Source organism: Phaseolus vulgaris, chromosome 7 (genome assembly GCF_051622355.1).
Source record: "Phaseolus vulgaris cultivar YP4 chromosome 7, ASM5162235v1, whole genome shotgun sequence".
Lineage (NCBI taxonomy): Eukaryota > Viridiplantae > Streptophyta > Magnoliopsida > Fabales > Fabaceae > Phaseolus > Phaseolus vulgaris.
In genome coordinates, this window is record NC_143504.1 from 3,319,548 (window position 1) to 3,336,109 (window position 16,562).

General features: G+C 29.9%; 1 protein-coding gene and 1 pseudogene across 2 annotated transcripts; one reads left to right on the forward strand and one right to left on the reverse strand.

Moving 5' to 3' along the window:
- Positions 1-7,527: 7,527 nt before the first annotated feature.
- Positions 7,528-8,679, forward strand: LOC137829492 (uncharacterized; annotated as a pseudogene). The gene is made up of 2 exons (XR_016522885.1): positions 7,528-8,146; positions 8,487-8,679. The product of XR_016522885.1 is annotated as an uncharacterized LOC137829492 (transcript).
- A 1,141-nt stretch (positions 8,680-9,820) lies between these two features.
- LOC137828157 (uncharacterized) lies at positions 9,821-13,956 on the reverse strand. Its single transcript, XM_068634613.2, has 9 exons — positions 13,454-13,956; positions 13,016-13,197; positions 11,936-12,114; positions 11,321-11,605; positions 11,187-11,245; positions 11,056-11,092; positions 10,877-10,948; positions 10,461-10,782; positions 9,821-10,372 (listed from the first exon to the last, which is right to left on the reverse strand). The coding sequence occupies exons 1-9, from the start codon at positions 13,578-13,580 to the stop codon at positions 9,983-9,985; spliced, it is 1,653 nt and encodes a 550-aa protein (XP_068490714.2). The 5' UTR covers positions 13,581-13,956; the 3' UTR covers positions 9,821-9,982.
- Between the last annotated feature and the right edge of the window lie 2,606 nt (positions 13,957-16,562).

Here is a 16,562-nt window from a genome sequence, read left to right on the forward strand (position 1 = left end):
TAGAATCATTAATTACATTTGCACAAAATCAATTTTAGACATCTACTAAAACCATTTGTGTGTTACGTCACTCCATTAACTTGTATATATTTTTTATACATGGAGTGATGTAAATACACACATTTTTTTTCTTATCATATTTTTATATACCATTTTCTTATAAAATATTCTTTGTTCAAAGTTAAAACCTAAAAAATATGAAGGTTTAAAAGTACAAGTATGTATGTATATATGAATGTGTATATGTATGTATATATGTATGTGTAAGATTTGTTACCTTTCAATCAATGGATAACTTTTACTTTTGTTTAAAAAAAAAATCAATGACAAAGCAAAATTATTTAAAGTTATAATTTTTTAGTAAATTAATCTCTCAATCTACATCACTTGATACCTAAACTAATCTCTCGATCCATGCCATTTAGTACTAAATTGAATATTGATCCTAAATATAGGAACGAATAAAATAATTATACTAAATTATAATTTAATAATTTAATAGAATTTATTTTTTATATAAATTTATTAAGAGTATAATATGTGATAAAGGTCAGACTAGTATAATGCGAAGACAAGGTTGCGCAAAGACAAAACTGTCCCTATATAAACTGCACATTTATTTTTATTTTTATTCCAGATTATGAAATCTGGTAAATTTTCGGATTGACGCTTCCGGTAAATTTTTGGATTGGCGCATCCAGTAATCTCCCGGATTGATGCTTCCGGTAGTACATAAATGATAGTGTTAATCCAAAATAAAAAAATGCAAAACATCAATAATTGAAAAAACCATTCTGGATCCGCCAATCCGTAATTCAAAATATGCATTCCGGATTCAGAAATTCATAATTGAAAAAAATCATTCCAAATCCACCAATCTGTAATAGAAATTAGGCTTCCGGATTCAGCAATCCGAAAATCAATAATTTATACAAATTTTGCTTTCGAAACACCCCCTCATCCGAAATGCAACATGATTCACTTATGGATTGATGAACCCGCAGTACACTCCCATATCCCGAAATTATGGGGATCAGTTTCGCAATTTACAAAAATGTGAGGTGCAGGAAGAAAAATGTAGGGGTGCAGGAAGAAACTGCCTTATTAATATGGTGAAGATTGGGTCAGGCTACCAATTCATGTAAGCCCACAAACGGTAAGCCCAATTTTCCTTTTCTGAAGGCTAAATCCATATAAGCCCAATTTATTTGAAATATTGTTAGGAGAAAAGAGGGGTGGTAAGATATAAGAGGAGTTGCGCCAAATATTGAAATTGAATAGCGTGAGGTTCGTAATGCAGCAGTGAGAGCGTTCGTGAGAACCACACCGCAAGTGCCTTCGGTTCCTTCAACCAAGCCATTCAAATCCTAAAAACCGATGGATATGGCTGCGTTCTTATGAATGCAGCTTTTCGTTGTGCGCGCCGACTTCCGTGGAATGTTCCCGTTAACGAAAGATCTGGCGGCCTTTTGATTTTTAACGGAGTTTCGATGTTCTTTCCGACATGTTCTTGTTGTTGATTATGAGAAAACCTGTTTGATCCTTTTGAATTTTGAGGCACTTTAATTTTTTAATTATTGCTGTAGAAATACATTCATTCTTGTGTTGCATGTGTGATGTTAAATACATTTTTTTTTTTAAGTATCCAATTCTTTAAAGATTCTTGATGAGCGTTACCTTATATAAAATAATGCTGATAAAAATTAACCATATACGTAACCCATTTTTGCTTTCATTGCTGTAGAAATACATTCTTGTTTTGCATGTGTGATGTTGAAATACATTCTCAAATTTCTTTTCTGTAGAAATATATTCTTGTTTTGCATGTATGTGTGATGTTGAAATACATTCTCAAATTTCATTTTTAAATATCTCATTCTTTAATTTACATTTTCAAAAGTTTAAGATGACTGTTACCTCATATATATATATATATAAAATAATGTTGATGAGAATTAACTATAACTTTTATACACATAAAAATTAAAAGAAAAATATTATTTTAAGTTCAATTTTTGTTATTTTTGTATTAAAAAAATTCCATAACATGTTTTACTTTGTCTATTTTAAAGATGATGATGAAATGATATTTGATGGGAGATGTGTTTTTTTTTTCTTCTAAATATTTGTTGGTATTTTATTTTTTTTTAAGTAGGAAAGAACATCGTTGTTAAGTTAAAAATGTCGTAAGACCGAGTTATATTAATGACAAATTACTCCAAAAATGTCGACAACGTGGATCTCTCGTAGAAATTTACGAGATCGTTACATCGAAGTCGACGCGAAACAATGAAGCATGCTCGTGATAGATAAAATATCCATTGGTTTAGGGTTTGAATGTCTTGGTTGATGGAATCGGAGGTGCGGTGTGGTTGTTGGCAGAATCGTAGAAATTGGAATTAGGTTTTGACTGTTAAATTGAAAGTTAGGTCGAAAAACATGTGTCCTAAACTAAAAGAAAGTTGTCGTGGAGATTGACGATTGTGTGAGTTTGATGTTGGTGATGGAAATTACACAATCGTATGAAAGAGTTGTGACCGTAAGAGACTGACCAAAAAGTATGGTAGGGATCCCATGCCAAATTTAATTAATATAGATAAAGATATTTGACATTCTTGTAAGAATTGTAAATAATAATAATAATAATAAATTATCACTTGTCGCTAAATATTTCTTACATCCTTCCTTTAAACTCCTTTTGATAATAAAATATTTATATTTGATTAATAAAAATAAATATATAAAAAGATTAAAGATAAAATAATTATATTTTTTGTTTTCAAATCAACTTATAAAATGATGATAACAAAATATAATAAATTTTATATTTTTATCCAATTATTTTTAAATATTTCTTTAGTTTTACTCTTTTAACTTCTATACATAGTTCATAAAATAAATAAAAAATAGGAAGGAAAATATTTTGGTCATATTTTTAACGTAGTATCATAAATAGTTAATTTTGTTCTTTTAATACTTTTAAAAACTATGTTCATTTTGTACACATTTATATATATTTTTTAAAAAACTTGTATTACTAAATAATTTTATCTTTTTTATTCTATGCATTTTTATTTTCCACATGTGTAACTAAGATATGAGATATAATAGATATAAACACTTTTTTTAATTTTTCTTTTAGAAATACAAAACTAAATTTCTGATAAAGAGAAGATTTAAACACTTTTTATTTTAAGTCAAATTTAATATTTGAAATTAAGAAAAATTAAAATGAATTTTTTTTACTGGAAAGGATGGTTTGGTATGATTTTTGTAAGGATCTAGAAAATAACCTTAGAGTAGAAGTGATATATTTTAAATGATACCTAAATATTTTATTATTAAAATGAAAATGACATATAAATAGAAAATTCAGTTATTCATGTCTCATTTTCAAATAACCACCATTCAGAGTAAGTTCATTTTTGACCCTTTTCTTTTTGTCTCTACATGAGTTTTACATGTGACTCTTTTAGCTTTAGGTTAATCTTTGTTAACTCAAGATCCTAGTTATATAGTTAGATTTTAATTAGGACTCTATGGTGCAGGTTAATTACCTGGGTAGATTTGGAGCTCTTAGTGAGTATGAACTACTAAGGGAAGCTAGTCTTATTATTTTCAATAAAACCCTATGTTAGAAGATTCTGGATGTGGAGGTGACATGGTCACCAATTCCAATTGTTTTTGCTTGCAGGATTGTCTCTTTTGAAGAGTAAAGTAATATATTGACTGGAATGGTTGATTTTGAATGTTTTATATTGATTTTAAAGTGAATAATTTGTTGAAATTGTTTGTGATTAAGAATTGAAAGTGATTGAATGATAATATAAATGAGCTGAACTTTTTTTTTTGAATATTTTGTTGAATTAGTTAAGTAAGATGTTTGATGAGAAGTGGTTGTGTGATTTCAGATGATGATTGATTTAAAGAGCATATATTTGAAATTAATGATGTGTTTTAAGTAAAGTTTGAGATATATTTGGATTGTTTAGAAAGTTTAAATATGAAGTGATTGAGTGATGCATTGATATGTTAAATGATGTATGTAATGAGGTTAAAGTGTGATCAAGACGTAGTATTTTCAGGAAATGAAATACATGAGATGATGATGATGAGATATTGAGATAATTATGTGCATGGCTGTGTGGGTTTCACAATAGTAGTATGACAGGTGCAGGTATCTGGATGCTAATTTCAATACACGAGTTTTTCGGAAGTAGAGTCAAGTGTCTATGTGTTGTGAGTCAGTAAAAGTCTAACACATAAGATGAATTTTATGAATGTAATAGACACTTGATGGTTTGAAAAATCATATGAGAATTGATTAATTAAGCTTATTAATTTGAAATTTAAATTATATCAAAACTTTTTATATAGATAGCTTACCCTGTAATTTGTTTGTGTTTGTTAATGATCGTGTTTTATACGGGAGCAGATAGGTAATAGAGCTCCTTAGTGAGCAGCTGGAGAATGAGATAGATAGTTTTATTTGAATGCTTTTTTTTTTTTTTGTTAAAACTTTTGATGTATATATTAAATCCTTATGAAGAGGGATATTTCTTTTGAAGTACACATATGAGAAAGTAGTATATGTTATTTGTAATTAGATAGTGCTTGTTTTACTTTTATTTATATTATATATGGATAAAATTAAGGATGTTACAATTTTAATTATATTTTTTCAAGAAATTATATTAATATTTAACATTTAAGTAATCCTATCATTTTTAATAGGTAAAATGCGTCTTATTTAATACATTTTACACATAATTATTTCCAACTAAGATTTAAGTAATATGAACTATACTGATAAAAGAGAATTAGATAATTTCATACACAATGTTTGATCGGTCATTGAAAAAATAAATAATGTTTAATCGTACGTATTAATATATGGTGCGAGTTATAACTAAATCTAAATAAAAAAAATATACGTTTTAATTTCAATCAAATTAATAAATTGGAATATTAAGAAAACTTGAAATATATTTTTAAATGAGAAAAGTAAAGTATAGAAGATACAAATTTAATAAGAGTGATTAAGATTATAATATGTTATACAAGTATATATAATTTATTACAGTTTATAATTAATAGATTTACGGAAAAATATAAACGGAAAACAAGTTAAAAAAGTAAATAAAGTTATAAGATGAAATATTTGATAAGTGGTACTAGAAAGTAAATAAAAGTAATAATGCATCTATATAAATAATAATGCTGATTGGAATTAACAATATACGTATAAAAATAAAGAAAAAATATATTATTTTGAGTTTAATTTTTGTTATTCTTGTATTTAAAAGATTTATTAACATGTTTTACTTTGTCTATTAAAGATGATGAAATGATATTTTATGAAAGATGTATTTTCTAAATATTTGTTGGTATGTAATAAATAACACCGTCGTTAAGTCAAAATATCGTTAGATTTGGTGATATTGATGGTGAATTACTCCAATAACATAGAGAATGTAGGTTCGTTGTCAAAATTTCTGAGATTATTTCATGGCAGTCGACACGAAACAATGAAGCATGCTCGCTGACACCGAAAAGTTACATTTTCAAGAATGAAGCCATGGTAGACGGAATATTCTTTGATTTAGGGTTTGAATGTCTTCGTTGATGGAATTAGGGGCACAGTTTTAAAACACAATTTTATACACTACAAGTATTTAAAATGGGATGTGTATATCTTTATATATATATATATATATATATGGTAAAATGAAACTCAAACTTACCTTAAGGTGTTTAATAAAAACGACGAGCGTATAAAAAAAGTTTTGATGTGACAAATTTTAAGGACAACGTTTAGTGCATATTTGAACATTTCTCTCTTTTTTTTAGTTTTTGTATGAATTAGTTCTTTCTTTCACTCTCTGCATAAACAAACAACTAATTAATCATTTATTTTTCTTCTTCCTCTATTTCGAGGACAAAATGCAGATATTCGTCTATAATGCATATTTAAAGATACTCACATACAACATTAAATTTTTATCACTTAGTTTATTATGAACTAGACATGAATGAATAAAGAATCTTCAATCCATTTCTTGTCAAACCTTTCCATATAGAGCATGAAGATAAAAAAATTATTTTTGAAAATTTTGGATAATTTTTGGAAAATTTGTTAAGAATATATATCGATTATAATGACTCACCAAATTTAAGGTTCGGGGGGCGATTTCCCTTGGACCGATATACGGGTATTGATAAACCAATTATTATTCGAGCACCTCTTCACATCACAAACCTCTCCATAAACTCGATCAGATTCAAGATGACACACAACTCCCTGGTCTCGAGTCGAGTAGGCAAAGAGATTTTTGTGTGCCATTAAGATGTCGTTTATACAACGTGACTCTGACAATTACTCATCCATTTTTACATGTGGCACCTATCTAGTGGTTGCACGATCTTTCTCTTTTCTAACATCCCGTAACCTCTCATAACTTCTCATTTTAAAATACGAAACATGTTGCGCGCATTCTAAACCCTCCAAGCTTGTGTCCTCTTCTCAATGAATTTGTCTTTTGCACCATACTCTAGTAGGTACGTTTTAGGGCTTAAACTTTCATAGCCTCAATTCACATTATAAATGTTCTTCCCACATATGTGCTAAAAGGTAATAGTCCTTATAATCTCTTGTTTCAACGTCAACCAAACGTGCTAGCGGGAACACAAGCGCTATCTCTCCTGTGTATCTGCATTTGTTTTTATTTATATATTAAATGATGTTATTATTCACACACTTATATTAACAATATAAATTTAGAGTACATTATGAATAAAAAAATGTCGTTATCATCACTATTATGTAAAATCATTATATCTTTGTGTGAATTGGCTTAACCAATGCGAGTGATTAAAAACTAGATAAATCACTATAAGTGTTCCAGTCTTTACAAATTTTGTTTCTACGAAAGAATGTCAATTATCAATAAATTGCAAAACACATTGGTTGTTGAAGCTTTGTTGAAGCTTAAGAACTTCTTGATAATGCAACATATAATTGAGAGTAGCCGAAGTGATCTTCAAGTGTTTCGAAAAGGGTTTAGGGTTTGAAAATTTAAATTTTTTGAAAATAAATTTTGAAAATTTAAATTTTTTGAAAAAATAAAAAATGACTCATAATAAGAAAATAAAATCAAATATTGATATAAGGGAAATAGGAAAAAATATTGAAGAAAGTTAAAGAGGAAAATATTTTAAAATTTTTTAAAAAATTGAAAATTTAAAAATTTAAAATGTTGAAAATTTAAAAATTAAAAATTTTGAAATTTGAAGTGTTTTTGAAAAGGTGTTGGGGTTTGAAAATTTGATTTTTTTTTTTAAATTTAAAATTTAGATTTTTTTTTGAAAATTTAAAATTTCTAAAAAATTAAAAATATTCAAATTTAAAATTTCTAAAAATTTGAAAAATTTGAAAATTTGAAAACTTTGAAAATTTGAAGTCTTCAAAAAAAAGGCCTTACGATCTGATTTTTTTTAAAAAAATAGAATAACATATAAATTCCCATTCAGGCTTTTCAATGACAGTCTCCTTCAGCGTTCAAGAAATCTGGGCAGAGCTCCCGCTCACCCCGCCCAGTCTCCGACACCTCACCGTCAGTGCCAAGATCCCTACCATGCTTTCCAGCCAGCCTCTCACAATTTCACCTTCTTCGTCCGACCGCCTAACGTCCATCAACAACAACAACATCAACCTCACACAATCTTCGATCTACGACCATGCCTCTCTTTTACTTTATCACAGGTTCTTCGACCCTAACTTTCAATTTAACAGTCAAAGACCTATTTCTTCTTATTCCAATTCCTGTTCTGTCAAGAACCACACCGCAAGTGTTTTCGATTCCTTCAACCAAGCCATTCAATCCCTAAAAACCGGTGGATCCTCCGTTGTGCCTGCGTAGGAATGCAGTTTTTCGGTGTCGCCGAGCGTAGCGGAATCACAGTGTTCACGATCAATATCACTCTGATGAATTTCGACAACAGAGTTTGTCTAGTTTTTTTTGAAGGATTCACAATCAGTATCACTCTATCTGATGGCATTTTGTTATTTAACGGAGTTCCGGTGTTCTTTCCCTTCTTCAACGATAGGATTGTAGTTGACGACGTTAACGATATTCTGGCGTCACAGGTGAGAACGCTCTTGTTGTTGATATTGTTGTAGAAATACATTCTCATTTTAAGTATTTGATTCTTCTTATGTGTTATTTATTGAACATGTGTTTTTTTTTCTAAGTATTTGTTTATGAAATCGATAGCAAGTTTTTTCTTTTTTTTAAAGTCTCTCACGTGTACTCAGTTTTTTCTTTTCTTTTGATTTCTTTGTAGATGTTTGAGTTCTTATTAAATTACTTTTTTTATAATGAATAAAATAATAATTTGAAAGTTCCGATGAATAATTTTAATTTTTTTTTATTTATGTATTAAATAAATATATTTCTGTTGTTTTTCTAATGGTGGTAAAATGATAGGATAATGAAAGCGTGGATTTCAACATCACACAGCAAAACGAAAAGGTTTGAATCGTGTTGCAGTTGTTGAAGCCGTTAAGTCACGACGGACGGAGTATTCACGTTTTTTGGGTTTGTTTGACTTGGTGTGGTTCTTGGCACAACAACAAAAATTGAAATTAGGTTTTAACTCTTAAATCGAAAGTTAGGTAAAAGAAAGTAGTCGTGTAGACTGCGTGTGTTTGATGTTGTTGATGGAAGTTACACGATCCTACGAAGAACGTGTTATTGTAAGAGACCCGCTGAAGAGAGGATGATAGGAATCTCGATACTCACACTGAACACAGATGATAAAAATATTTCACATTATTGTAAAAATTATAAATAATAATAATAATAAAAATTATTATTTGCCATTAAATATTTCTCTTTCTTCTCTACTTATATTACTAAGTAGTTTTATATTTTTATTTTTCCACATGTAAAATTAAAATATGAGATACAATAAAAATATAAATACTTTTTAATTTTTCTTTCAGAAATACAAAACTAAAGTTCTGACAAGGACAAGCTCTTCTTATTTTAAGTCAAATTTAATATTTGAAACTAAGGAAAAATTAAAATGATTTTTTTACTGAGAAGGAATGTTTGGTATAATTTTAATTATATTTTTTCCAGAAATTATATTAATATTTAACATTTAAGTAATCCTATCATTTTTAATAGGTAAAATGCGTCTTATTTAATACATTTTACACATAATTATTTCCAAATAAGTTTAAGTAATATATGAACCGGCTATAACGATGAAAGAGAATTATATAATTTTATACACTATATTTAATCCGTTATTAAATATAATTGATTTTAATATATTTTTATTTTGATATATATATATATATTGTTTGTAAAGACTTTATAATAATTTTTATTTTATTAAAAATTTATTCAAAAATATAATTTCTATTTTTTAATCAATTTTTATCAAATTATTTTAAAAAAAAATATATTTTATAAACGATTTTCTAAATATATTAATAAAGAAAAAAGTATTATTTTATTATATCAATTAATCATTGAATCAAGAAACATTCAACTCCTTTGTAAAAGTGAACAAATAATCTTTCACACCACTAGTGGTGTTTTGATTTGACATCCTTATAACAACGGTAGACAATAATAATAATATTAAATTAACTGGTTTAAATAAAATATAAATTAAATTATAAGTATAAAATAATAAAATGAGTTGTAAATGATTAAATTATTTTACTTTTTTTTTGTAAATATTTATTTAAAATGGTTGAAATTGGAGGTGTGGTTATATAGTTTGCATGTCTTCATGGATCTAAAGCTAAAAACAAAATCAAATTGGTTTCTTTATATGGACAAAATGTTACAGTACACTCTGGCTTTTCTCTTCAATGTGAGATGCCACCTTTGTTTCTTACGTTACATGGTAGGGAACTTGTGATACAATAAACTCTACTCTATCAACTCATTCTTTATTTTAAAATCTATACTTCACTATTTGCATTTGTCAAGGCTAAATGTGTGGTGGTTTCTGGCATGGATGACTTCTCAAACACTTCCCTTCTTTGTGGGCGGTTTGCATAGAGTATCCAAAGAACAAGGCAGAGCAGAACACCCACTGAAACAAGACCAAGTCCTACGTTGATAATCTTGAGGGAATGGTTTAATGGAGGACAGTAGTTTGAAGTAATTTTTGTGAATGCATCTCTCACAAAATTGCAATTCTGAAGACTAAGTAAAGGTGGGGTGTAGTGTTCTAAAGCATAGCTTTCATTCACTGCAGCTACTATCTGCAAGTAAATCTCTGGGGTAACCCTCCCCACTGTAGTGCAAAAGCCAGATTCAGACACCTCACATTCAAAGTTCTTCCAAACCTGTAAAAATTTAATCAACTCACTAAGATTCTATGTATACCATTCACCAAGTGGCAAAGCTCAATAACCAAGTGATGAAGAAAATTACCATTGAAGCATTGGCGGAAGAAACTTCCTGATTGGTGCATTGACGCTCTTGAAACTGAGAGTCAAAAGGGTAGCATAAAGATGGCATTTTAGGTCCAGACTGATTGTAGTAGCCAGGAGTACCTTGTGTTATATTTAGGTTTGCAGCATTATAGATGAACTGATTGACTACATTTGCAATGTTGATGACCACTTGCTTACTTTGGAAGAGTGTTTTGTTTGTGGTACTCTGATCAACACACGGAAGAACATTACTAAGAGCAGATTCTGTGTGTGGATTTGCAACCCACTCTCCCATAGCCATGCAGGTATCAGAAATTGCACTGTAATAGAAATAACTTATTCATATCAGGTTTTGTTGCTAATGTTAGCGTTCTAACATACATAAATTGAGATCTATTAGATATAATGACTAACTTATTAAGGATCATGAATACTCCACAAAGAATGAATGTGGCTGCAACAAGTAACCATCCAGTGATAACAAATCTGCAAAACATTTAAAAAATCAGATAGAAGAACAGAACAGCGACTCTTGATATACGAGGCATGATAAACAAACGTAACATCAATAGACATAGAAAAAAATAACTTACGTGAGGATTGCGTGCTGATATCCAAGGACAGAAAGGACTGCAAAAGAATAAGAGCCAGTTATAACCGAAAACTCGGGAACATAAATATAAAATAAGCTCAATTTATTCATAATTTTATGATCAACAAATACCTAGCCCAACAAGAGCCAGCAGAAGCATCACAGCTGCTACTACATACAAAGCTAGACGCCTGCAAAATGTACGTGGTTTAGCATCATACATGGATGGGCTATAAATTTCTGGAATCAGTTTTATCATTACTTACACGTCATTGAACACTCTTCGAATTTTTACTGAATTTTCATTTGTCTTCTCAGAAAGTGTGTTTGCTGCAGTATTTAGATCCACATTCAGCTTGTCAATACTATCCATGACATCAGATGGAAGAACAATCCTAGTGACATCGATGGTTTTTGCAAGGGAGAGATACTCTGTGACATTTCTTAGAGTTTGCACTGTATAATCTGACTGATTGACAAAATAATGAAGGGTATCCAAGGCTTGATCATGGAACTTATCCTGCCCAACAGAAAGGAGGATACATCCAGTTCTGTGTAATTAAAAAAACAGGGCACATATGTTATCATCCACACTTGAATTTGTGATGAATAAAACTTAGAGCCAGCAGTATACAGAAATTTCACAGATACTATTACTAAAATTATCACCATCACTGTTATTTTTTCACTGAAAAGTGAAAACCAAAATCAAACATCCATAGCACATGATTTTGAATTATTGGTTATCAATCATGCAAATACATTACTAAAGAACTTTTTTTCCATATCTATGATAAAGGGTGAAAGAACAAGGGGAATTTTGAGGAAATACAGCATCCCATGAGGTAATTAACAAGGGGAGCATGGAAATAGAGACTTACGCAGCAGCAAAAGTCAATGATATAAGCAGTATAAGACAAATCCTTCGGGAATGATTTGATCCTTTGCCCTTTATGTTAATTGCCCATCCACAGCATAGATGAATCACAAGCGCCAAGCCAAACGAGATAAACCACAGGGCAGCAAGAACGAAACCAGGTGCACCAGTGAATCCCACAGACTGCAGATATAATGGTTAATTGAAGTGAGAAGAATAGAATCTACCAAAAGTAGAACTAACAGCATAACTCAACAATAGGCTCCAAACATCAAATTTCACAAAAAAAACAAAGGAAACAAAATGAAAATCAAAGCTTTAGATACAAGTCAATTAAGGAATAGATGTACATCTCCATCTGTAAATTATACAGCGGTGGCAATGGCCATCATGACTTCAATGAGCAAAGAACTATCACAGTGGCATGTAGGGACAAATGTAGTAGATAATTCAGTTAGTTCAATCAGTCAGTGGTTATATGTTAGTTAGACAGTGAGCTGTTAACTAACTCTTTTAATTGTGTACTATACATTGCAACGCTGTACACGTGATACACAGGAGTGAGAATAAAATTTTCTGTTCAGCATCATTATATCTTCTTTCTCTTTCCTCTTTTTCCTTCTGTTTTTGAGAGTGTTCTAAAAAGAGTAAGTGTATTTGCACAAACAACTTATTAAGTGATTATTTAATGATCTCTTATTAAATGAGATTGCCATAAATTTCACAGGTTTAACCAAGAAGCTCATCTGGAATAAGCTAAAACGAACTTATAGGAGTCATAAATCCAAATAAGCTTCATAAAAACTCTTAAAAAATGCTCCCTGGGACTATTGTTAAAGAAAACATCACTTATGCATCTTCACATTTCCTAATTACAAATTTACAATGGCATTCAATATAGAAAGATATATAAGCAAACAAACAGTTGAAAAGTGGAGAACAATAGCATTCTAGGATGTTCGATGAGAATTGTTAGGCGACATAAACGAACTCCACTTCTCAACATGGAATTGGCACTGAGCATAGAACGAATCATCCATTCATTTTAAAACACGATGATCAAGGAAGAAAAAACGGCACTTACAGCCCAATAATGCTGATCTGCAATATCCCAACCACCTCGATATCGATGGAATCCTCGCAGAATGTCAGGCCTATTGGTCCTGTTTGCCGCCAGAATAAGAACATCCTCACCTTTAGGCCCTGGTGCTGGAGCTACTTCAGTGAATTCACTCTTCCATTGACCCAAATTCTCTTCTACCTCCCCTGAAAAATCGAAACAGACAAAAAAAAATAAAAAATTAACCAAATCACACTTGCAAGCAAAGCAAAACAGATGAAAACATTCCAAGGCATCCCAAATTTCCATTACCCCAATCCTCACAAACAAAAATTAGGAAACCCAACATAAAGCAAAAGCTGACACCAAATTTTGATCTTTCATTCCAACTCCCAATCTTTCCATGATCCACACGCAACCCATCACCGTATTCAGAAACGAAAACGAAAGAGAAAAACGAACCTATAATAAACTTGACGGGATGCCGAATCGACCCAGCTGGAGAAAAAGCTGAAACCGAGCTGAGAAACAGTGACACGGGGAAGAGGAGCAGCAAAAACGAAAACCCAATGAAGGAAAAGCCCTTCATTTTGGTTTCCAAAGTGACTTCAGAACTCCCACTTAACAACTCACACCGCCATTTTGATTTCGAGTGGAACCAACCAAAAAAGTGTCATGCTCGAAACAAGGAGTGAACACACATCACAGCACTCATGGGGCCGGTCAGAACCGGTTAACCCTGGCGCTGAGGTTACTTCTAATCAAAGAACAGAGCTTGGATTGGAGATTGAGCGGAACACAGAGAAGAGAAGAGAAGAGAAAAGAAAGTGTGATGACGAGAGAAGGCACAGAGAGTCACATGGGGATGGTGTGATGTGGTGTGTTCACATTCATCAGTGAGAGAAACAAAAAATACGCGGGTTCGCTTTTTATCATTTTATTTACCGTAAATTATGCTTACTTCCGTGTAATCTGCATAAAAGCACTTTATACAAACTTTTATTAATTTTCCCACTCTGGTTAAAAAAAATAATCCAAATATTTAAAAACTAAGTTTGGCATTATTAATATTAAAAAACATTTTCTAATATTAATATACTTTCCTAAAGTACAAGGAACGAATTTCCTTAACCGACAGTAACTAAAGTCACTTGTTTCGGTGCTGGTGGCGCGCACTATACACCGATTGGTCTGTTTGACGCGGACACGCTTCTTTTTAATCTCATTAAATAAAAGTTTTTAGTTTTTCTTAGACGTAATAAACGTAGTTAGTTGTATTCATGGCATTTTCAAATTGCAACATTCATGTCTATCAACTCCTTAAAATCTTACTTTTTCTAACATCAATGGTGCTTGCTTTTTCTAACATCAATGGTGTTTGGTTATTCAAGAAAGTAGCTATTGTTTTGTGTGACCGTGGTTTAATTTCAGTATTGAAGTGGAAATAACACAAGGACAGTAGTAAGAGTCCAACATGTGCCAATACGTTGCTGTCAATCTGGCACCCAACTAGTGGTTGCAAATAAAAAAACTTGTTCCTCAATATTAACAGATCTTGTTATTTTTTATATTAATATATTATTTAGTTCATTTTTCAATTCTTAATCACTTTATTAAACTAGGCAGAATTTTATTTTTTTTTATAAAGTTTTCGTGTTAGGCATCACTATGCAACTTGACATCTCAGCTAAGCTGACACCTCAAGTAACAACAATCATATGCCATCACATAAAAAAATATTATTAAAAAAAAAAATACAAAAATATGTGTAAACTGATTTTGATTTATTATTAATTGCGAACGTAAGCTAAAAAAATGGTGATATTAACATGACTTTTTTTTTATGATATTAACGTAATTATTATAATATTTAATGTGTTTTGATCGCCAGTTGCAACCTACATTCATATGGATAAAACTATTAAATTTTCATTTATGTTTTATTCACACTAAATACAAGTATAATAATATCTTTAAATAAAAATTATAAAACACAATAATTAATCTTATTAAATATGATGTCTAATACCTTCTTAACCAACACTTTTAACTTAATAAAAAAGTTATTCTATTTTTAACTATGATCAACTTAATAAAACATGTTTCATGATTGAGATGGTAGCATGCTAAAGGGTGAGATTAGTTATAATTAAATAGGAATTAGGGTAAGATTTGGTGAGAAAAGAATGAGATTAGTTGAAGGGTGGGTCCCTGTCCTGGAAAAAATTGGAGTTGCTTTCGGCTTGGCTTTGCGTGCGAGTGAGTGGAAGCACGTGACCACTGGCAAAGGGCATGTGGGACCGTTATGCTTTTTCATAAGGGATTTGGTGGGCCCATACCCTGCCACATTAGGCTCTGTCTTTTCTTAATTGGGCCTTCAAAGGGATCACATCCATATCCAATATCACTAATCTTTCCCACACTGCTTCATAAATGTTACTACCTTCGATTACTGATCTAGTTTTTTTAAATATTACGAAAATAGTAAAATTTAAAGAAGGACTAAATAATTTTTTTATCTCTCAATATTTTTTGTTAGTGTTTGTAGCCTCTAAAAATAGATTGGATCCATTAACTAATGACATAAAGAGCCATCTCAACATGTGACAAGTGATTATATTTTTAATTATTAAAAGCATAATCATTTTTCAGAAGAAATAATGTTAAAAGCACGTTATTTTAACTTTTTAGATATTTAAGATTTAGAGAGATTAATAATTGAATTCTTTGATGATTATTATTATTATTGAACATGAATCTACTTTTTGAAAAAAAAAAATCACGCTTGAAATCATGACATCTACTTTCTTAAAAACAAATTACAATGAAAGTATTGATTGAAATGAAGACTCCAATGAAAGATTTGCTTCTATTGAAATAACACTTCTGATTATTTTTTGTTTTGGACTGTACTTTAGAAAAAGTGTCCACGGATATTTTTTTATCACGCTATTAATTTTAAACTAAAATAAATTGAAATTGTGTTTAAATGTATTTTATGAAATTGTTTTAAAAATTAAAATATTAAATGAAGAAACTGTATTTTAATTAATGACTGTACCTTTACACCGTGAATTAAAAGCATAACTTTGTTAGATTTAAATAAAAGTAAAAATAAAAAAGTAGTTTTAAAAATATTTTTTATTTAAAATCATATTTGAAAAACATTGTTTATATTTACGTAATTTATTCGCATTTATTTTAAAAGTAGATTACGCCTGATATATTAAAGAGTTACACAGGCGCAATGTTTCTAAAGTGGTATAATGGGCTTAAATCTCTCACCAAACTATTTAGGATTTCTTTTTGCACCCCATATTATTATAACTCCAAAAATATTCTTCTAAATTTGTAGTTGGAACTTTATAATTTGAAAGTTAAATTGTATTTTAAATTGTAGAATTCGAAATTTATTAAAATATATTTCTAATTCTATAATTTAAAATACAAATTTTCAATTTCAAATGGTAGAATTCCAAAGACATATTGAATATACTGCACAATACAATGCTCTTATTCAACAAAGAAACTTATTTTAAACTAATATTATTATCAATCAAAAATATCATCA

What these genes read in the sequence shown, in the direction of transcription:
- LOC137828157 (XM_068634613.2), bottom strand. Translation starts at nt 13,580, where the DNA reads ATGAAGGGCTTTTCCTTCATTGGGTTTTCGTTTTTGCTGCTCCTCTTC. An exon ending in CGAAGAGTGTTCAATGACGT is followed by an intron (nt 11,246 to 11,320) that starts GTAAGTAATGAT and finishes TACATTTTGCAG; the next exon opens with GCGTCTAGCTTTGTATGTAG. An exon ending in CTTCCGCCAATGCTTCAATG is followed by an intron (nt 10,373 to 10,460) that starts GTAATTTTCTTC and finishes AAATTTTTACAG; the next exon opens with GTTTGGAAGAACTTTGAATG.